At 37.1% G+C, this 23,045-nt stretch overlaps 4 protein-coding genes across 4 annotated transcripts; all 4 read left to right on the forward strand.

The window, feature by feature from the left end:
• Nucleotides 1–119: 119 nt before the first annotated feature.
• On the forward strand, nt 120–1,487 carry LOC130726127 (thaumatin-like protein 1b). Its single transcript, XM_057577356.1, has one exon. The coding sequence runs from the start codon at nt 454–456 to the stop codon at nt 1,228–1,230; it is 777 nt and encodes a 258-aa protein (XP_057433339.1). The 5' UTR covers nt 120–453; the 3' UTR covers nt 1,231–1,487.
• Nucleotides 1,488–2,327: 840 nt separating this feature from the next.
• On the forward strand, nt 2,328–3,335 carry LOC130726868 (thaumatin-like protein 1b). The gene has a single exon (XM_057578187.1). The coding sequence runs from the start codon at nt 2,395–2,397 to the stop codon at nt 3,142–3,144; it is 750 nt and encodes a 249-aa protein (XP_057434170.1). The 5' UTR covers nt 2,328–2,394; the 3' UTR covers nt 3,145–3,335.
• A 5,122-nt stretch (nt 3,336–8,457) lies between these two features.
• On the forward strand, nt 8,458–9,910 carry LOC130725475 (thaumatin-like protein 1b). Its single transcript, XM_057576699.1, has 2 exons — nt 8,458–8,545; nt 9,193–9,910. The coding sequence occupies exons 1-2, from the start codon at nt 8,458–8,460 to the stop codon at nt 9,885–9,887; spliced, it is 783 nt and encodes a 260-aa protein (XP_057432682.1). The 3' UTR covers nt 9,888–9,910.
• A 2,892-nt stretch (nt 9,911–12,802) lies between these two features.
• Nucleotides 12,803–15,663, forward strand: LOC130725476 (protein FAR1-RELATED SEQUENCE 5-like). The gene is made up of 4 exons (XM_057576700.1): nt 12,803–15,052; nt 15,141–15,209; nt 15,294–15,491; nt 15,583–15,663. The coding sequence occupies exons 1-4, from the start codon at nt 12,803–12,805 to the stop codon at nt 15,661–15,663; spliced, it is 2,598 nt and encodes an 865-aa protein (XP_057432683.1).
• Nucleotides 15,664–23,045: the final 7,382 nt, after the last annotated feature.

Below are 23,045 nucleotides of genomic sequence, written 5' to 3' on the forward strand. Positions count from 1 at the left end.
AATGTCCTGCTCAATATAGTCTGACTAGAAAGTGAAACTAATCACTAACTGAAGGGCTTAAAATTTGAGGAAAGTTCATAAGAACTGGATCCTACTCACTAATGGAAAATTTTCAACCAGGTTTTCTACCAATTAGTTCTTAATATAGTAAGAGGTTAATTCAAAATTAAAACAATTAATTCAAACATTTAAACAGAAAAAAAAAATCACCGCCATAAAAACTGAGGGATATTAAGTTATTATCATATAAAGTCAATTCAGCCACAATTCAAAATTAAACAATCAATGGATGATCATAAGAGCAATGTCCATCAATTTGGTAGAGGCAATGTTGGAAAGATGGAAAAAAAACCCCATTTTTTACATTTATATGGATCTATGATTTTCCATAATTGGCAATCGTCCTGCTGGTACAAAAGAACTTGAAAGACAAAAGTATTGTGAGTGACATCAATGGAGGTTCAAGTGCTATTGTCTTCTATCTTCCTCACCATTCTGTTCTCAAGAGGAAATAATGTTGTTGCAGAACATAATTCATACGTTGGAGAAATTGATCCATATGTCGATGATGTTGAAATCATGTTGATAAATGATTGTTATGAAACCATTTGGCCGGGTGTTCATACCATGGCAGGGTACACAGTAACTCCCACAGGGTTCAAACTGAGGTCTAAGGACACATATCATCTCAAAGTGCCTGATTCATGGTCAGGGACAATATGGGCAAGAACCGGATGCAGAGGACACCACAACACCAGCTTTCACTGTGATGTTGGCGACTGCGGGACTAACCACACACATTGTTTTCGGAACAAACCAGACACCCCTGCTACTTTGTTTAAGTTCAACCTAGCTCCAGAAGGCGGCATCAGCGCCTACGCGATAGACCTTAGTGACGGCTTCAATTTACCGGCCGCAATATCCCCGTTAACTAGCAAGTGCAAGGACATACAATGTTACAGGGATATGAGGAGTGAGTGTCCTGATTGGTTAGCTATGTATGATGATCTTGGTGAAGGGCTTAAGATTGGTTGCAAGAGTAAATGCTATACGACCGGTGACCCGAAGGATTGTTGCACCGGTGACTATGAGTCGCCTGAGACGTGTGAGCTCACTGAGTACACACAACTTGTTGTGAACAATTGTCCCACTGCAGTTTCTAATTCCTTTGATGAATCTAAGTTCACATGTTTTGGCGGGTTAAGTTATAAGATAACATTCTGCGCATGAGTCAACGAAGATTTCTTCTACCCACGAGTTATATGCTACTCCCTCCGTCCCTAATTATAAGCTAAAGTTGTAAAAATCACACTTATTAAGAAAGCCTTAATTGATGCATTGATTTTCAAAAAAAATGTACAACTTTCTATGTTTACCCCTATTTATGATAACACTTTTTCATCATTGTACTACTAATGGTGGTGCTCCACTACCAATAAATGCAAGGGTGAATATGGAAAGAAATATTCACTTTTGCAAGGTTAGCTTATATTTAGTGACACAAAAAAAGTCTCAATGTTAGCTTATAATTAGGGACGGAGGGAGTATATGTTACAAATGAAAGGTGCAATATTTGACGAAAATCATTGATGGTAGTAGGAGTTAACTTTCACTTCTCACTTTTTGGAATTGTAACTTTCAATATTTTCCTTTCAATAGGCTTAGTGTAATTTTCCTTTATCTCAACTTTGAATGTCAAATTCATCATTCTAATATATTAGTGTGGAATCCGTATAGGTTTCGTCTACTTCAACTTGATATGATTCGAAATTATTAGCATTCTCTTATCATCAATCACAAAACACCATCATATGTATCATGGCTTGAGAGTGACCATGTATCAACACTCTTCATTTGAAGTTGAAGCAAATAATCTTTCTGGTTAATTAGTTTATGTTAAAATTAAGCATGAAAGAATTTCAACCAGATTTGTGCAAAATTCACAAGAACTACAGATGTGATTGAACATCTCAAAATCTACCTATTGTCATCCCTAAGTGTTAAAGGTTTTCATTGAATCCGTTGGTAGAGTGAAAATTTTAATTAAATTTCTATGGGCAATTCTTTAGATTTACAAGAATAATTCAAAAATCAAAATAGTTAATTCAAATATTGAAAAAGAAAAAAACCAAACACCTGCACAACAACTAAGGCTTATTAACATCCATGAATTTTTTTTTAATTTCAACCACAATTTAAAATTACACAAGTAATGGATGATCAAAAGAGAAATGGAGATCTTATCCATCAATTTTGACAGAGGCAATGCTGAAAAAATGGAAAACATCTTGTTTTCACCATTTGTATATATCTATCTTTTTTTTTACTTTCTAAATTAGCAATTGTCAAACAATTTATTGGCTAGTGATCACAAGGGCATTGCCACTGTGATCAATGGATGTTCAAGTGCTATTGTCATTTATGTTCCTCACCATTTTTTTCTCAACAGGAAATGCTGCTGGAAAACCTGATCCATATGCTGGTAAAGTTGAAATCATGTTGCTAAATGGTGGTCATCAAACCATTTGGCCAGGTGTTCATACCAAAACAGGGCACCAAATAGTTCCCACAGGCTTCAAATTGGAGCCAAGAGATATATATCATATCAAAGTCCCTGATTCATGGTCAGGCACAATATGGGCAAGAACTGGATGCAGTGGAAACCCAAACACTACCTTTCATTGTGATGTTGGAGATTGTGGCACTCACAATATACATTGCCATCAAAGCCTACCAAAACCCCCTGCAACTCTATTGAAGTTCAACTTGGCTCCAAAAGGTGGCACAAGTTCTTACAAAATAGACCTAAGATATGGCTTTAATATCCCAGCCACATTATCCACATTCACTAGCAAGTGCAAGGAAATAAATTGGGTCAGGGATATAAGGAGTGATTGCCCTGATTGGTTAGCTGTGTATAGTCATGAAGGTAGAAAGATTGGTTGCAAAAGTGCATGTTACACCACTGGTGAATCAAAGCATTGTTGCACTGGTGCCTTTGCTTCTCCTCAAAAGTGTGAGCTGAATGAATACACACAACTTGTTGAGAACAATTGCCCCGATTCTGTTTCTAATGCCTTTGATGACACTCACTTCACATGCCATGGTGGGGCTAGTTTTCAGATAACATTTTGGGCATGGTGAAAGATTGCAATCAATCACTAGTGTATCACTATAGTACGTATATATGTTTACAATCTGTTAGGATGCAAACCAAAGATATTTGGTGCTTACTACCATACCACAACACTTAGTTGAGGTATGATTCATGAGATGATGTGTCCCAATCAAATAAATTCAGGGTTTAATTAAAAAAATATATATGTTATGTTACATATGGAACTTTGTTCTTTTATTTCTGTAACAGATTTGAAGCAAAAACTTTGTTCTTCATGTTCTTCTTTCATCCAATATCTCCCTTTCATAGCCTCTTTTCTCCTTAGTTCTGATTTGGGTGAAAAAGTGGGTTTCATTGAAGAAGTGGGCTTCACTATAGATTTGATGTTAGGGTTGCGGTGGGAGAGAGAAACCCAATCCTCCCCAACCTCAACACCACCATCCAACGAGAAACCCTGAAATTTATCACCAAGCTTCAACCTTTTCTCTGATATATGTTGTGTCCCTCCCAGATCTGCCCCCAATTCGTGAAATCCTCAGCAGGGTCCACAAAGTATGAATCTTTCTGGTTCAGAACCGGTCCCCCATGTACCCATGAGAGAGGCTTGGGAAATCGGTGTTTGCGGCTATACAAAAGCAATACTATCGTTGGAAGGGCAACAAGATGACAAGATGATTGAGAAGGTGAAGCGGCATGAGAAAGAAGAAGTGGAGTTTGTGAAAGGATCAAGAAATCGAACTGGGTGTGCATAGAAAGCTCTGGATCCGATTTGGTGATTCATTCCTCTTTTTCTCTTTTCCAGATCTGTGTTGTGGCTGGGTTTTGGTGTTCATGTTTTCTGTCTTTCTTATGGAAGGTTAAATGGGGTTTTGACTTTGGTGAGGGAGATGTTGATGAAGAAGATGATGATGAAGGATAAGAAGAAGTTTAATCTCTTTTCTTGAATGTGAAAACCCTAAAACACACAAAAAAGAAATTTCATGAAATTAGGTTACCACTTAACGAAATTACAAAAATGTTAGGACCATGACATAATTAATACAAATCTTTGTTTTTGTTTTTCGTTATTTTTTAAAAAGAAAAATAAAAAAAGTCAAAGTTTATGGTCAAAGCAACTCCTATCGGTCCACATCACTCAGATATGATACAATTGTGGTATGATAACATTTATCAAGATGGATATTTATTAGATTGCAAATGGACTATTAAGTAGTGCATTATATGTATCATGGGTTGAGGGGTGGACATATATATATTATGCCCACTCTTCATTGATGTAAATATTTCTTGTTGCATTTGTTAAATTATTTTATTATTTAGGTAATCTCAATTTATTGGACTTTGTCTCTTGTTTTTATTTGCTGTTTTCAACTTTGAAAAAGGGTTAATATAGTAGTATTTAGCAAGTTTCATGTATTAGTACGTGGAAAAAAAATCCATTCGGAGAGCTAGCACACTAAGATGTGAATGTTTTTTGCGAACACGGTTGCCTTCTTTCAGAAACACTTGTAATGGTACCAAAAGAGTAAACTATCCTAGCTAGGCTATGTTGGATGGCCACTGGGATTCTAGTTCTATTCATAGTAAAAATTTAAGGGCTATCCTATCAGGCATTTTTCAATAACCATGAAGAGCATTATTGATAGTCCCTCTCTTAATTTTTGAATAATTCCAATGAAAGCTTCAACTACGTACCTGTAGTTTGATATTAAGGCCTCAAATGCATGAGTTCAAAAAAGGCCTCAAAATGCATATTCGCCATTAGCTTGGTAATAATAATGTTCTTGAGAGTGTGATTTCATAATAAGATTCAAATCAAATAGATAAATCAGAACTTAAATTTTTATGACAACTCACTTCTAGAGACTTCTTCAACCTGATTATTCTCTCATTCCCCCAAAAAACAGTATATTTTACTTGACTGATCTACTTTCTTTTAGAAAAAAAATAAAAACACTACCCCTTTCAATTACGAATGAAAGACGCAAGAATGTCAAATTTGGAGTTCCTTTTTCTCAGCTTGGAATGTCAAATTCATCATTCTAATATATTAGTGTGGAGTCCGTATAGAGAGTTTCATTTTCTTCAACTTTATCTGACTCGAAATTATAAACATTCACTTATCATCAATCACAAAACACCATCATATATATATGTATCATGCATTGAGAAGTGACCATGTATCCCACCCCACTCTTCATTTGAAGTTGAAGCAAATCTTTCTAGTTAAATTAATGTTACATTATTTCACTATTTATTTAATCTTTATTTGGTTTGATTTCATTGTACTGACAACCAATCACAACATACCATGTAGGTGAAATAATAACTTTCACCTTAAATTTTAATTAAAACAAAATTATATTTGCTGATGTGCCAGAATTCAATTGGGTGACTGTGTAAACAAAATTTACACTGACAATGCACACACATTAAATTCTTAATTTTAATCCCTCAAGTCGCTTGTGTGAATTATATTGGATCTCATTTTTCTAAAACAAACGCAAAACAAAAATTAATTTCAACCACAATTTGAAATTATATAATTAATAGAGATCAAAATTAAAGAGCAATTGAGATCTTATCCATCAATTAGACAGAGAGGCAGTGCTGGAAACATGGAAATCATCTCGTTTTCACCATTTACTAGCGTTTTTACCCCGTGTGTTGCACGACAAATATTGATCTCATTATTTAGACATGTATTAATGAATTAAGATACAAAAAAAAAAGATGAGCATTCAACCAAACAAAATAAATCACAATGAGTATCACACCAATTGCAAAGTTTGACAAAAATTTCATATATATTTAATCCTAAAATTATTTAAAATTATGAAAAATATATTTAAATTAGATGAAAAATTTGTTCTAGAGATTTAGTAAAAGTGGCAAGAGCTAGGAGACATAAGTGTTGGAGGGGAATGAAAAATAGTTGTGGAAATTTATGTGGTATATACTTCTATTTGTGATCGATTTGACAATTCCTCAAATAGAATATGTTATTTTCATTCAAATTTGAAATTGATTTTTGGAGAATTAAGACATGTCTAATGAAAATAAATTAAATCAATTCATTTGAATAATTTCGGATTTGTAATTTGTAACCGCCCTATCTGAAGTCAAATTTGAGGAAGACTTTTTGCTGATTTTCAATCCTTCCATTTCATGGTACTTAGTTTAAATTTAAATGACTAAAAAGTCAAGCATTAAAAACAACAATATGAGGAATTAAAACGGTTTTATTATACACCAGAAAAATCAAAGGATCTTAATTAACTAAACAGTTTTAATTTTTATCATTTAATCTTATTTCCTTATTTAATTTAATTTCCTTATTTAAGTTCCCAACACTCAGTATTTTAAAAAAAAAATTAACCAATTAATGTTAAATGATCATCATCATTTTCATTGAAATCTACAATTAAGTTTCACTTAATTTCATACATAATAATTGTAATATCCCATTAATATTGGCAACACATAAAAACTATACTAATTGGACATTAATTTCAGATATTGATTTATACTAATGCAGTTTAATTATATCAAAAAAATAAATGCAAATTTTATAGCATTAGATATAAAATATTATATAATATTTAAAATTAATTTTATTTTGAAACCAAATTTATTTCTATCACATAAAGTTATTTCTAAATATATATTTAAAACAGTTTTATTTCGTATCCAAGAATGCATTGTAAGATATTGGCCAACGTTTCAGCAACTTGTGATGTTCTACCCTGAATTCGTTTTTTTTTTTAGTTTTGAATTAAAATGAACAAATTCACGTTGACTTGATTTAAGATGAACAAATTCACGTTGACTTGATTTAAGGAAGCAATAGTAATTAGTATTAAATGTTGTATTATGATTTTTTAAATATGTAAACGAATTAAATGTTTAAAATTGTCAATGATACATAATTAAATTAAGTGATGGTAATCAACGGTTATAATTAAACTAATTAGAATTAATCAATGAAATTCGAAAAAGAATTTCCTTAAACAAATTGTCATTGCATTAAAATGTAAAAAATTATTTCAAATGGGATTTAAAAAAAACGGATTTACCATTTATTTAATATTGCATTTAATGTGTTTTATGAGTGTAAATACAACTTAATATAATTAAGTTGTCTATTTAAGGAATTTGAAGGAAATATATAATTAATTGCAAAAAGTAATTTCCTTAAATAGATAACACAAAGTAATTTCCTTAAAAGGAATTTGAACGAAAAAAATAATTAATTGCAAAACCTTGAATATAATAAACCTAGAATACTATATTAAAATAAACCTTGAGCCGTGATATAATAAACCATGTATATTATATTGAGGTTGTGTATATTAACTTAAAATATTACGTTATTAACATTTCCGGATCCTTGTATATATTAATTTAAACAAACAAAATTTAAAACATTATGTTATTAACTTTATTTATAACTTTTTCATTTAATGGGGGGACAAACAAACAAAATTATAGGGAAATCACTTAGGATAATTAATTTGTGTGAGTCTCTCTGGCTGTGACACTTGTCAGCCAGAGAGGGGGTGGGATGAAATTGATTCTTGGAATGTCATGTGTAAAATTGTTTTGGATAACGATTTTCTTTTTAATAGTATATAGATATAGATATTATATCATATATATTTATTTATTTATTTTACATATGAAAGATAAATGGCACCCTTCGGTGATTGATCTCTAGACCTCTCATACCTAACTCATACATATATAGGAAGTATCAATGTATCAATGTATCATATTGGAAGCAATTGTACAAAAAAATAATATTGAATGATTATTTCATTTAGTTTCAAAGAAAAATGATTATTTAATTTGATTAATTTCCTAATAAAAGTAAAATTATTTAATAATTTACAATTATAATGATTATTTAAATTCTTTAATTTCCTAATAAATAAAAAATTATTTATTAATTAATATATTATAACTTATAAAAGTTATATATATTGAAATAATTTTAATTTGGAATGAGAATAAAAATAAATAAATTTTATAACTGTATATTGTCAGGGTGAAAATGAAAATAAATAAATTATCTTATATTGTCAGGATAAGTTCTTAAACAACTCTCCACCCATGATAAGTCTTACACATGATAAATATGATATGATAAGAGTTAGGATTGTGTTATCATATCATGTTGCCACAACAAACAAAAAATTACTCAAAGTAATTATTACATTAACCTACCTTGTTGCTCAATGATGTGCCCTAAATGGTTTCTAATTTATCCTAATTGGCTAGTATAAAAAGCATTCAAAGATATTATTAAAAGACAAGTGCATGCATTGTCACTGTGATCAATGGAGGTTCAAGTGCTATTGTCTTTTATGCTCCTCACCCTTTTGTTCTCAAAAGGAAATGGTGCTGGAAAGCCTTATCCACATGCAGGTAATGTTTGAAATTTTTAATTTTGTGCAATTTTTTTATATCGTATAGGGCTTTTTTTACTTCAACTTAACATTCACTTGTCATCAATCACAACCATCATATGTATCATGGCTTGAGGAGTGACCATGCATGTGTCCCCACGTACTCTTCATTTGAAAGTTGAAGCAAATCATCTTTTTTGTTTATTAGTTTTCATTGAATATGTTTGTAGCATGAATTTTTGATCAAATTTCTATGCGCATTTCTTTAGATTTACAAGAATAATTCAAAAATCAAATATTGAAAAGGAAAAAAAAACTGCACAACAACTAAAGCTTACTAACATCCATGAAATAAATAAATTAATTTCAATCCCAATTTAAAATTACACAATTAATGGATGATTAATAGAGAAATGGAGATCTTATCCATCAATTTGACTGAAGCAATGCTGAAAAAATGGAAAACATTTTGTTTTCACCATGTGTATATATCTATCTTTCTTTTTTTCTAAATTAGCAATTGTCAAGCAATTTATTGGCTAGTATAAAAAAACATTCAAAAATATATAGTATTGAAAGGCAAGTGCATTGTCACTCTGATCAATGGATCGGAGGTTCATCAAGTGCTATTATCTTTAATGTTCCTTACCATTTTGTTCTCAACAGGAAATGCTACTGGAAAACCTGACCAATATGCTGGTAATGTTGAAATCATGTTGCTAAATGGTGGTCATCAAACCATTTGGCCAGGTGTTTATACCAAAACAGGGCACCAAATACTTCCCACAGGGTTCAAATTGGAGCCTAGAGATATATATTATATCAAAGCCCCTGATTCATGGTCAGGCACAATATGGGCAAGAACTGGATGCAGTGGAGACCCAAACGCTGCCTTTCGTTGTGATGTTGGAGATTGTGGCACTGGAAGTATACATTGCCATCAAAACCTACCAAAACCCCCTGCAACTCTATTGAAGTTCGACTTGGCTCCAAAAGGTGGCACAAGTTCTTACAAAATAGACCTAAGATATGGCTTCAATTTGCCAGTCTCATTATCCACATCCACTGGCGAGTGCAAGCAAATAAATTGTGTCAGGGATATGAGGAATGATTGCCCTGATTGGTTAGCTGTGTACAGTCATGAAGAGAGAAAGGTTGGTTGCAAGAGTGCATGTTATACCACTGGTCAAAAAAAGGATTGTTGCACTGGAGCCTTTGCTTCTCCTCAAAAGTGTGAGCTGAATGAATACACACAACTTGTTGAGAACAATTGCCCCGATTCTGTTTCTAATGCCTTTGATGATACTCACTTCACATGTTATGGTGGGTCTAGTTTTAGGATAACATTTTGGGCATGGTGAAAGATTGCAATCAATCACTAGTGTATCACTATAGTAAAAATTGCCCCCACTTATCTGTCACTATAATGAAAATTATCTCCACTTGTGTTCATATTGCTAAATGTTCTCACTTAAATAGTAAAAATATGTTATTTTTTATTACCTTTTTGGTAAAAAATCTCTCTCACTATTGTCTCATTTGGTAAAAAATACTCTTACTTCTAATAGTATATGTTAATTTTTTTACGAATTTATATGTATATATTACCTTCACAACATCATGCTTCTAGATCCATTTCTAATCACTACAGTACCGTATGTATATATGTTTACAATCTGTTTGGGTATATTTATTGAACTTTATTGATTGCAAATGGACTCTTAAGTAGTGCATTATATGTATCATGGTTGAGGGGTGGACATATATATTATGCCCACTCTCCATTGATGTAAATATTTCTTATTGCATTTGTTACATTATTTTATTATTTAAGGTAATCTCAGTTTATTGGACTATGCCTTGCATTGAGGTAATATCAATTTTCACCCCCCCCCCCCTTTCATTTTGGGGGATACTAAAGAGATTGTGTCTTGTTTTTATTTGCTGCTTTCAACTTTGCAAAAGGGTTAGCAGGTTTCATGTTAGTATGTGGGAAAAAAAAATCGCTCAGATAACTGGCCAATACTAAAATGTAGATGTTTTTGCCTCGAATATGTTTTGTCTCCTCACAGAAACACTTATAATAATACCAAAAGTGTTTAGGCTATATTCAGGGTTGATCTAACACTAAATGAGACTTAAAACAAAATTTAAAGTGATGCCTCTTTTTGGAGCCTTTTTTAAATATGTTTTTCGTCCCTAAACCTTGGCTGGAATTTGGTTTTCGTCCCTCGCCGGCGTAACTTCCGGATTACGCCCCCAGACTATGGCCGGTGTTTGGTATTCATCCCTGCTAGAGGGATTGCGTTGACTGCATGTGCAACATGTCACTTAAAGCCCATGTGATATTGCCACGTCAATTAATGAAGCTGATGTGGAAAAAAATTATTTCCAAATAAAATTAATGAAAAAAACCCTAATTATCTCCTAATCTAAGATCCAAGCAATAAAGAAACCCATTCACATTTTTTTTTGTTCACCTCCTTAATCTGAAACTCATTCCCGTTTTTCTTCTGAGGAAGATCAAAGAAAACCTAGCACCTTCGTCAGATTGAAGCTTTTTCTCACCTGTGACCTCGTTTTCTCAGAGCATCAGAGCCGTGCACGACTAACATCCCCAGCACACCACCGTTTCTCATCTCTTCCACTGGAATCCCCAGCACCATCGAAACCGCTGCGGCCACCACCATCAAAAGTCAAAACCCACACCTCCGCGGTGGTCGCTCGGCGCAGGGGGTTGTTGGAAGACCGGATCTGCTCCCCGCGTTCTTCTTTTCCCGATTTCTCTATATCACTCCAGGCCCACAAGCAAGAGGAACTCTAGACCGGATCTGGGTTGGGGTTTATTGGTGGTGGAAAAGGGGGAAGGGATTGGCGCTGGGTTTTATCCTGTTGGATTCTGAGTTTGTTGAATTTGTTGTTGTGATTTGACTTGGGTTTATCCCCTCTTCTCTTTCTCTTTGACTCTTCATACAAGCTGGCTGTCATGTTGTTGGAGGTGGCTGATCGTTGCAAAGGCAAGGAATTTTCATCTTTCTCTTTCTGTGCGTTGTTGTTGATCTATGGAGAGGGATTGCATTATTCAGTAGTAGGTTTTATTAGGATACTATTTTCCACATTAGCTTCATTAATTGATGTGGCAATGCCACATGGGCTTTAAGTGACATGTGGCAGCGGCAGTCAACGCAATCCCTCCGGCAGGGACGAATACCAAACACCGGCCATAGTCTGGGGGCGTAATCCGGAAGTTACGCCGGCGAGGGACGAAAACCGGAATTCGGCCAAATTTTAGGGACAAAAAACATATTTAACCTTTTTTTTTTTAGGGAGGGGGGCTAAAGCTCTTGGTGGGTGGCTTTACCCTTAAATCGACCCTGACTATGTAATTGGACTGCGCGCCACTGGAATTCTAGTTCTATTCGTATGAAACAGTAATTAACTAAAATTCATAGTGAAAAATTAAGCTCGGGTCTATCGGGAATTTTTGAACAACCAAGAAGAGTATTATTGATAGTCCTTACTCCTTACTTAATTTTTGAATTTTTGAATAATTCCAATGAAAGATTCAACTACCTGTAGCTTTTATTAAGGCCTAAAAGCGTATATTCGTTTACCCAAAAATAAAGCGTATATTCTTCGTTAGCTTGATAGGGTGGATTCTACCATACCCCCAATGTATGATACAAGACTGACGCATTATGTTGTGTACCAATGGGGGATCGACACCTGGCACCGTATTTAAATATGTGTTTCAATTTTAAACATATACCGTAAAAAAAGAAAAAAGACATATTTATTATTCCTTATTATTATATCCCACTTGAGTTAAGGTTAGTGAACCCGTGTGGGCCCCATGTGGTTAACACATTTCCAGGCTTTGAATTTCTGAGAGGGAAATTGAAGTGGGTTGTCACTTTTGGAGGGAGCATAAACAAAGAGTGCACGGCGGTGAAGGTGACAACGGCGGCGAAGGGTTTGTTATCGGCGTTGAAGCCTCCACTCTAAGCAGCGAAGGCTTGTTGGACAGCTCCTGAAGCTATTTGAAGTGTTTGTTTGTGGGTTTCTTTCCGGATTCGACATTTAGGGTTCTAAGCTATTTTGTGTTGACGTAAGTCCTTCTCCTCTTTATTTAGTAATTGTGTGTGTCTCTTTCGATTTATTTGTTTTTCAAGGTTAGGTCTTTCTGAAATGGTGAATTTAGGTTGTGTTTGTTGTGTTGATTTAGTTGAGGTTGGATATTTTTTTTATCTGAAAATGTACTGAAATTGGTTAGGTAATGGAAAGTAATGTACAAGCTGGTGAAAATGGAGAGGAAGAAGCCCATGTCAGTTTAGGTAACAATGGGACTGATAATGATGTGGAAAATGGTGGTTCTACTGTAGTGGAGGATGAGGACGATCATGGTGCTGTGTATGAGAAGAGCATATTAGATTTGACAGAAGATGATATAATGGGTATGGAATTTGATTCTGAAGAGGATGTGATTAAGTTCTATGAAAGATATGCTCAGTGTTATGGTTTTGGTGTAAGGAGAGACAATGTCTATCGTTCTGCTAACGGTTACATTGTTACTCGTCAACTGGTATGCAGCAAAGAGGGGGTGAGGCATAGAAAATACTTGCAGCGGAGGGACCGGGTTAGAGTTGCAAAGGGAATTACCAGGGTGTCATGTCCAGCTCGCTTCCGTGTTCGATTTGAAAGCAACTCAGGTAAGTGGAGAGTTGGTTACTTTGTCAAGAATCACAACCATGTTCTGGCACCTGTGGATAAAGTCCACTTGATTTCTTCCTTTCGGCACCTCAATGATTCTGACAAGGCTCAGATTAATAGCCTTAAGCTACATGGGGTGAGGACTTGCAACATAATGGGCTTGATGCTGGGGCAGAAAGGTAGTCATGAGGCATTGGGTTTTACGAAGAAGGATCTGTTCAATCACATTGATAAGGAGAAGCGGATAAGGGTAGGTAACGGAGATGCAGTTGCTGCTTTGTCATATTTTCAGGCTAAGGCTGAGGGTGATCCAATGTTTTTCTCCAAGTATACTAAAACTGAAGATGAAAATCTCAAGGACTTATTTTGGAGTGATGGAGTTAGCAGAGTGGATTACCATGCTTTTGGCGATGTAATTGCCTTTGACAGCACCTATAAGAGGAACAAGTATAATAAGCCTCTTGTGATTTTCTGTGGCTACAATCATCATGGGCAGACAACAGTTTTTGCTTGTGCTTTGGTCACGGATGAGTCGATCGAGACTTATAAGTGGGTTTTGGAGACATTTGCTGAGTGTATGTTTCAAAAGCACCCAAAAGGTGTTGTAACAGATGGTGATTTAGCTATGAAAGAAGCAATAAGTTGTGTCTTTCCTAATGCCCGTCACAGGTTGTGTGGTTGGCATATTCAACAAAAAGCGCTACAGAAACTTAAGAATTCAGACTTTTTGGATGATTTTAAAGTTCTGATTTATGGCAACTTCAATCCGGATAGATTTGACCGTGTTTGGGCTAAGGTTATGGAGAAGTATGGATTTGGTGATGATGAGTGGTTGACAAGAATGTATGGGATGAAAGAAATGTGGGCAACTGCATTTATGGGGGACAAATTCTTTGCAGGCATAAGAACCACGTCAATGTGTGAAGGGATCAATTCATTCATCAAGAGCTATGTTCAATGTAAAAACAGTCTGATTGATTTCATTCATAATTTTGAGAGGGTTGTGAAGGAGTACCGACACAATGAGTTAGTTGCTGATTTTAACACAATGTATACGGAGCCTTTGCCCACTACTTCCCTTGGTTATATTGAGCGAGGTTTCTCCCAGAAATTGACAAGGAGCATGTTCAATGAAGTTAAAACTCAGATTCAATATGTGGGTGGCTTAAATATTATCCAAAGGACCGAGGTCAATGATGTGGTGATGGTGAAGATGAACAAGGCTTTGTATGAAAGGCGTGAGTATGTGGTTTTATATGACAAGAATTCTTCAAAGTTTGTGTGTGATTGTGGTCACTTTGAGTATTATGGAATTCCTTGTTCTCACATGATATGTGCAATGAGAAATGAGAGACTGGCTAAAGTTCCTGATAGTCTTATATGTAAACGGTGGTCAAGGACGGCTAAGGTGGACTACATGAATCAGATTAATGACACTGTTGTTGGCAATGATTCAAAGAAATTGGCGATGTTAAGGAGGGGTGTGCTTTCTGCTGCTTGCAACATACTAAGTGAAATAGCTTGTGAGAATGTGAATGATTTCTCTCAAGTTTTGCAGGACATATATAAGTTGGCTGAAAGTGTTCAAATGCGTAGGGTGAGAAACAAAAGCGTACACACTGGACCATTCTTGATTGGTGATCCCGCTGTGGTGATCACAAAGGGCCGGAAGAAGAAAGGTGGGAAGAAGATAAGGTTATGCTCAAGATGCAGAATGCCTGGTCATACAATTCGTACATGCCCGGAAATGCGTGAGGGTCAAGGAGTTGGTTCACACGCCGCTGATATGAGTGATTCATCTATGGAGCTTGATGAGGTAAGTATACATTCTGAGTTCTTAAACTATAATATTTTTTCTACCCTACTTCATTTTAGCAGTGATTTAAATTGATTTGTGTGTGTAGGTTGATGAGGTATTGCCATATAATGTAACAATGCCTGAAGTTGGTGGAAAAGGCAAAGGAAAAGGCAAGGTAATTATCCTTGTGCCATTCCTTTTTGTTCAGTAGATTATATGTTAATAGCATGAGCATTTGAGATTTAACTCTGCTTTACAGGATCAGATTGATAATGAAGCTTGTTCTCAAGATTTGGATTATCCTTTTATGACTCCTATGACTCAGGACTTTTTTCATCCTGGAATGAACAACATGGATGGGTTCACTATGTTCCCTCAATTTCCTCAATGTCAAAATTTGCCATCATACCCTGGGATTCGCATATGTGAACCTGGATCTTCTACCCAAGTCCCAAATGTAAGTGTGAATGTGTTCCTGTAAGGGATTAAATATTGTCCACCAAGATTATGTTTTAAAATTTTGTAACTAAACTATTATTTTGACACAGTTTGTGGGTTACTTAAATGAAGTTGAGCGGAAGGCCAAGGCTGCACGCATTTATGTTAGTGAAAGCAGTGGAGAAGATTGATGTTGTTGGGGATGAAGTTGTGGAGGAGTAGATGGTGAAGACACTTTGATAGACTTTTGTTTAGGTTGTGGTAGTTTGTGGATTGATTAACGACAATGTTGTTAGCTAATAGCATCTGGTGTAGACACTTTAATGTGCACTATGTTGTGTTTTTGTTTAGGACAATTATTATTATCTTGATATGTAATTTGCACTATGGTATCTTATTAACAGACCGTGGTATAGCACTGGGTTATTTACCTCCTTCATATCTAATGTTTTTGTATTTAGCAAACCAATGAAAAAGAAAAAAAAAGGTTTGAGGTGTTGAACCCAGGACCTCAAAGCATTCAAATGCAAAGTTTATAACCACTGGGCTGGTTCTTATTTTAAATCTTTTATTGCTGATTATTTTAATATGAATATTATAAGTACGTGTCGAAGGAAAAAAAACGGAATTTAGGGGAAAAGTGTCAGATGTGAGATTCGATCCCTGGACATGGGACATAGAAGATGTTGCATCAACCACTGGGGCCAATCACATTTGTTGTTTTCCTATGCATTTAATATATTATTATTATTAAGTTGGTTATTGAATATAATAAAATAAAATTTGCATAGACCTAAAAAAATACGCAATTACGGGAGTTGAGATTCGATCCCAGGTCATGAGACAAAATTGGGGAAACATCTCCCGCTAGGCCGAACAAATGGAATTGTGAACTTTGCATTTTGTACATTTATATTCAACAGGCTTTAATTCACCTTATACAGAATACGATTTCCGATGGCACACACATTATTCAAGAGGTTGCAATTCATGTGAGTAAGATAAGTCACGTTTTTAAACATGTAATGATGAATCTGATGTTAGAAATTAGCTCAAAAGGCCAAGATCTTGCAGAAAAGATTCTCTGTAAAATTATGGGCGTTGTGAATTTTCCGGCAAAGGTCCCGCCGGAGAAGATGACCGGAGGCGGCGAAGGTGCGGGATGGTCGGACTTGGGCACATGGTTGAGATGTCCTCTCTTCCAGAAGGACGTAGGCCTTGTAACCATCTAATTTGAAGGTCGGATTACGGAGGAAAACACGTTTTATTGCATGGATTTTCCGGCCAACTCGCCGGAAAATGCATAGGCATGAACCAGACATGAACGCAAACCCAGAAAGTGTCCATTCGACCTCAGAATGATGAAAAACTTTCCAGAATCCATCCTTGGACTTCCAGTAAAGTGATTATGAAGTTCTTAGAGAGAATTGGTATGGTTTTGTGATATAAACCAAGAGGGAAAAATTTGGTGAAAATGTCGAAAGATCCCGAAAGCAAACCTGACCTTACGGTGTGGATCACAAGTGTCGAGGGATCCCGAAACCAAACCTGAGGTTCACAAGTGCCGAGGGATCCCGAAAGAAAATCTGACCTTACAGTGTGGATCACAAGTGCCGAGGGATCCCGAAAGCAAACATTACCTTACGGTGTGGATCACAAGTGCCGAGGGATCCCGAAAGCAAACATGACCTTACGGTGTGGATCACAAGTGCCGAGGGATCCCGAAAGCAAACCTCACCTTACGGTGTGGATCACAAGTGTCGAAGGATCCCGAAAGCAAACCTGATGTTCACAAGTGTCGAGGGATCCCGAAAGAAAATCTCACCTTACAATGTGGATCACAAGTGCCGAGGGATCCCGAAAGCAAACATGACCTTACGGTGTGGATCACAAGTGCCGAGGGATCCCGAAAGCAAACCTCACCTTACAGTGTGGATCACAAGTGTCGAAGGATCCCGAAAGCAAACCTGATGTTCACAAGTGTCGAGGGATCCCGAAAGAAAATCTCACCTTACAATGTGGATCACAAGTGCCGAGGGATCCCGAAAGCAAACATGACCTTACGGTGTGGATCACAAGTGCCGAGGGATCCCGAAAGCAAACCTCACCTTACAGTGTGGATCACAAGTGTCGAAGGATCCCGAAAGCAAACCTGATGTTCACAAGTGCCGAGGGATCCCGAAAGAAAATCTCACCTTACAATGTGGATCACAAGTGCCGAGGGATCCCGAAAGCAAACATGACCTTACGGTGTGGATCACAAGTGCCGAGGGATCCCGAAAGCAAACCTCACCTTACGGTGTGGATCACAAGTGTCGAAGGATCCCGAAAGCAAACCTGATGTTGACAAGTGTCGAGGGATCCCGAAACCAAACCTGAGGTTCACAAGTGCCGAGGGATCCCGAAAGAAAATCTGACCTTACAGTGTGGATCACAAGTGCCGAGGGATCCCGAAAGAAAACATGACCTTACGGTGTGGTTCACAAGTGCCGAGGGATCCCGAAAGCAAACCTCACCTTACGGTGTGGATCACAAGTGTCGAGGGATCCCGAAAGCAAACATTACCTTACGGTGTGGATCACAAGTGCCGAGGGATCCCGAAAGCAAACCTCACCTTACGGTGTGGATCACAAGTGCCGAGGGATCCCGAAAGCAAATCTGACCTTACGGTGTGGATCACAAGTGCCGAGGGATCCCGAAAGCAAACCTCACCTTACGGTGTGGATCAGAAGTGCCGAGGGATCCCGAAAGCAAACCTCACCTTACATTTTATGATTTTAAATAATTTCAATATTTAGTGCATAAATATATGTTATTTTTTTTAAATTAAATATATGTTCTTAAATTTGAATAAAATTGATTTTTTTTATTCATGATTCAATATTCATTGAATCAATATTCATTGAATTAATATAATATGGCACCATATAATATATGATTTTTCAGTATTTAACCATTAATATTTTTTTATTTCGTTTTCAATATATATGCATCAATCTTTAAAAAAACAAATTAGTTTTAATTTCCAACACACAGATTTTTTTTATCTAAGTAATTGAGTTTTTAAATGAATTAATGGCGGGTTTAGGTGATTTTCAACGAAATTTTTTGAAAATAAAGGAAAATAAGATATGAAAGGCCATTATGAGCTGTTCAAACATGTACTTGAATTCGCGAGTATGCCCCTATTCATCACCACACTTGGGCGATTTCGCCTCTATTATATCGCCTACTTTAACCATTATGCCCCTATATCCTGACCGGAAATGACAGCTGTGCCCCTACTTTTGTCAATGTCAATGTGTTGGTACGCGGGAAAGTCATGAGTGCTTGCTTCTTGGGATTTGGAATTAGGGTACCATTGAATCAGAAGGGGAAGAGTTTATCTCTATTCCAACAAGTTACAAATGCTTTCTTTAGTGAATTTTAATCAACCAAGCAGTCGTTTGGAGTCAACAATGCCAACTAGCGTGATGGGTCTATATAAAGGTGCTCTAGAATTGTGTCTAGACGTTTTGAAACCCACTTCTCTCCAGAAAACCCACCACCGAAACCGCTGGAAACGCCATGACTGGAAGAGGAAACACCCCGAGGAGAATGACGACGAGGAAGAGAAGGACTCGAGATGTTGAGTCCACCACATCCCCCTTCAAGTATCGCACCCACCCTACCCTTTCAATCCATTCAGACAGGCCAGTGAAGAAGCCGTCAATCGTTACCATCTCTTCAAGGTTTGTTCGCAACTGGATTTCATTTGTTTGTTTAGAAATGGTTTCATCAAACACAGTGGTTTTCTAATTTGTGTTCTTTTTTTTCATTCATGAAATGGTTGCTGAAGCCGGTGTGACATGAAAGCCAATGTTCCCCACGCTGATGAACCCACACAGCCTGTTCCGGAGATATGTACGGAGAAGGAAAGTACAAGTGAAAAGGTATGTTAAAGTAGAGATTTTTAAGGAAAATATTTAGGGTTTCTGTTGTATATTTTGTTCCGGTTTAGATTTTGGTCTTAAACCCAAAATATTTTGCTTTAACTGGAGTTTTTATTTGTGGTTTTGGCATAAACCCAACAAATGTACCACAAATCTTCCACATCTTTTGATTAACCTATTTTCTTTCACTGAAGTTGGTATTTTATTGTTAAGTCCAACGCGAAGTCAAAAGGGTTTTTTTGATGCAAAGGTCAAAATGAGGTTTCATTTAGGGGTTTGATTTAGGGTTTTGATTATTTTATGTCACTGATTCTTTTCTTATGCGCTTTTGTCTGATATATGACATACTGTGTTGTGTCCAAAAGCAACTTTTAGGGTTTCGGTCATGTGTGTGTGCACTGTCCAACTGTTATTTTATTTTTTTGAAAGACCATTACTCACTCATGGCACCCTGACTTATTTATTCCATTTATTCTTCATTTTCTTCATTTGTGTATAAAGATGTGGCTTGTTTGTCATTTACTTATGAAGCAGATTCTTTTCCCTGACTTTTTGGTCTTCACAGTTTTTGTGCCATTCTGAAATTTTCAAACTTTTGTCATGTGGCACTAGCATGTGGCTAATTGTTGTCCTATGTGGCACTAATAACTTCATTTTCACAGTACTTTGCTGACAACCTTCATGGCACCAACCTTTATTTGCTGATAATTTTTGTCCTTTGCTCACAACTTTATAACATCCTTTTGTCATAACTGAGTGAGTGAGAGAAAATGAAAATTTCCTTTTCTGGTTGAGGGTGAGTGGTGGTATTTCTCTCGTAATGATGTCTGACTGTGACTTAATTCACACCTTATTCATTGTTCATTATTGTTCTATACTAGGGAAAACTTACGTAAGATAATGGCAGAAAGTAAACCCTAGCAGAGCACTCAAAATAGCAAGGTTTATCATAAAAGGAATATTCTCATTAATGCTGAAAAAGTTAAGTTGTACAAGCTGATGACCTTCCCTTTTATAGAGGGTGAAGTCATGACATGGACTTTTCCTAAATTTGGGCCTGACAATCAGGGCCCAAATCCCTGTACATATAAGACAAATCCAAAGGAATCTTCCAGCTGGCTTGTGGGTCCACCATCTAAGGAAGGGCAAAGAAGCTCGTTGTGTCATACTTCCCGCCATGGCTGTCTTCAATCGTTTATTGTTCATTTTGGGCGGGCATAATCTTCTTTTTGTCCCGCCCAGTCCACATGCCCCCAAGACATGAGACTCGAGTAACGAGTCGAAATGTCTTCATCATGTTACTTAGTAGTCCGCCTCTATTGTTTATTCGTTCATCGCCATTTCGGTGTTCATTGATACGACGCCACTTTCATGCTTCGCCACCTTTGTTGCAGTTTTGTAGATAGGTCGCCATTTGTCATAACCGTCAATCACGTCTTTTCAACTGACGCACGTAATCCTTGTTTTCCGGGATTTCGTCATCATTTTCCATGAATGCGGTTGTGCGTCTCGAGGAGTTACACCTTTTCAGTTCATGCCTTTTCAAATTTCAAATCTCACGTCCTTTCACGATCTTCCCCCACTCATTCTCTCTCCTCCCTTTCCCTCTATAAAAACCCCTTTTCACTTTTCATTTTTCACTTTCTTGAAACTTTTGTTCTGAAAACTTTTCACCGCAGCTTTCACTTTCTCTTCTTTGAACTCCGGTGAACCTTCCTTACTCCGGCCGTCGTCATTGCGCGGTGCTCCCCCATTGCCGACGTTCTCCTTTCTCAAATCCACAGTTCTTCCCCTGGTTAGTTCTTCCTCTTTCTTGAGACTCTTCGTTTACTTCTTTTTTCTTTGACTCTGTTCATCTTCTTTCTTCTTTTGACTCTGTTCATCTTCTTTCTTCTTTTTATGAAACTGCCTCGCATGTCGTTGCCAAACGCCAGTTTTTCTTCCCTAGAACTTTCTTCGCCCTCTACGGAGGAAGAAGTTGTTGCCCACACCATAATTGAAATTCACTCATCGCCTTCTACCCACGACGATTCCGGTCCCGCCGGCTCTGTAGATTCAATTCTCTCCTCCAATGGAGAGTTGTCTTCACCTGAATGGCGCTCAAACGCACATTTAGTTGAAGATAAGTGTCTCTTGCGTTCTATCTGGAGCAGCGTTAGGAGCATTAATTCGCTTCGAATATCTGCCCAAGGGTTCACGAAGATAAACCCCGCCACCTCCAATAATGAAGACCTTCAGTTGAATGTTCTTCCATGTGGCGAGGATGACTGTGTTCTTTTGCGCAAAGAGCCAACCGATGAATCGCCTGATTTCTTTTTTGTCTAAAAAGCACTTTTGGCCCCTGATGTTTCAAGTTTGTGCAAATTCTGCCCTTACTCTATTTTTGTCGATGTTTCTACCCCTCATGTTTTCAAACAGTGCATTGTCTACCCCTCATGTTTTCAAACAGTGCACCGTCTACCCCTCACGGAGGGGTAGACGGTGCACTGTTTGAAAACATGAGGGGTAGAAACATCGACAAAAATAAATAGGGGCAGAATTTGCACAAACTTGAAACATCAGGGGCCAAAAATGCTTTTTAGCCTTTTTGTTTATGGTTATTTCTTCTTAGACTTGAATATCAAACTTCCATTCTTGCCTTTTATATGTCATGTTCTTTCTTTTTTGAATGTGGCGCCTTGTCAACTCCAACCCAACGCCTGGGGTTTTATCCGCTGCTTTGAAATTCTTTGTGAACACTTGAGTTTTACTCCGACCTATCCTTTGTTCTTCCTTTTCTATAAGTCAGTCACCACTAAACCTACTTCTGTGAAATGGGTTCCCCTTTTAGCCCGTAAGAACATGAGTCGGTTCACCGCCCTTAAAAGCCATTACAAAGTATGGCAGAAAAAATATTTCAAAGTTATGGAGTCGCCCGAAATAAAGAACTTATTCCGAGATTCCGACAATAACCCTCTCTTCCCTTTTTACTGGACAAAAAACCCTCGCCGAAAAATATCCATTTCATATGACGCCTTGGATGAATCTGAACAAGGCATCGCCGATTACCTTCGCACACTACCAGTAATCTCTGGTCACGACTTGATTGAGGCGTCGAAATCTGGCACTTTAAATCAATTTTTTAGTAAGTTTATAATCTTTGCACACGTTTTTCTTTTTGATCATGTATCTCGTCTAATTGGTGCTTTCCATGCAGCTACGATGGGAAAAAGCAAGGTTGACGCGAACCCAATCAAGATGAAGGAATACCTCGCCCAGTCTGCTGCGGCGGCGAAGAAGAGGGCCGCCGAAACTGAGCAAAAGAAGAAGAATGATGGTGCTTCGGGTTCTGACAACGTCAGGGACCCAAAGCGCCAAAAGACTTCATGCGCTGCTGGTGGCAAACCTCTTCATCAGTCCACTCTCGATCCAGCCGGGTTAACTTCTAAAAGTCATCCGGCGGAGAAAAAGAAGGGAAACGACAATATCCCGCCTCCCCACCAAGACTCAAGCATTATCAACCGCCCGCAAACGCCGTACAACCAAGCTGGCCCTAGCTCAGCCATTGGTGGCGAGGCTTCTCCCCCTTTGCTGAACTTATCTGATCCTCACTTCAACGGGTTGGACTTTATGACCCGTACTTTTGACAATCGGATCCATAA

This window comes from Lotus japonicus, chromosome 6 (assembly GCF_012489685.1).
Source record: "Lotus japonicus ecotype B-129 chromosome 6, LjGifu_v1.2".
Lineage (NCBI taxonomy): Eukaryota > Viridiplantae > Streptophyta > Magnoliopsida > Fabales > Fabaceae > Lotus > Lotus japonicus.

Coding starts and splice junctions, on each gene's coding strand:
- LOC130726127 (XM_057577356.1), top strand. CDS start 454: ATGGAGGTTCAAGTGCTATTGTCTTCTATCTTCCTCACCATTCTGTTC.
- LOC130726868 (XM_057578187.1), top strand. CDS start 2,395: ATGGATGTTCAAGTGCTATTGTCATTTATGTTCCTCACCATTTTTTTC.
- LOC130725475 (XM_057576699.1), top strand. CDS start 8,458: ATGGAGGTTCAAGTGCTATTGTCTTTTATGCTCCTCACCCTTTTGTTC. Junction 8,546..9,192: donor AAAGCCTTATCCACATGCAG/GTAATGTTTGAA, acceptor TGTTCTCAACAG/GAAATGCTACTGGAAAACCT.
- LOC130725476 (XM_057576700.1), top strand. CDS start 12,803: ATGGAAAGTAATGTACAAGCTGGTGAAAATGGAGAGGAAGAAGCCCAT. Junction 15,210..15,293: donor AAGGCAAAGGAAAAGGCAAG/GTAATTATCCTT, acceptor TCTGCTTTACAG/GATCAGATTGATAATGAAGC. Junction 15,492..15,582: donor CTTCTACCCAAGTCCCAAAT/GTAAGTGTGAAT, acceptor ATTTTGACACAG/TTTGTGGGTTACTTAAATGA.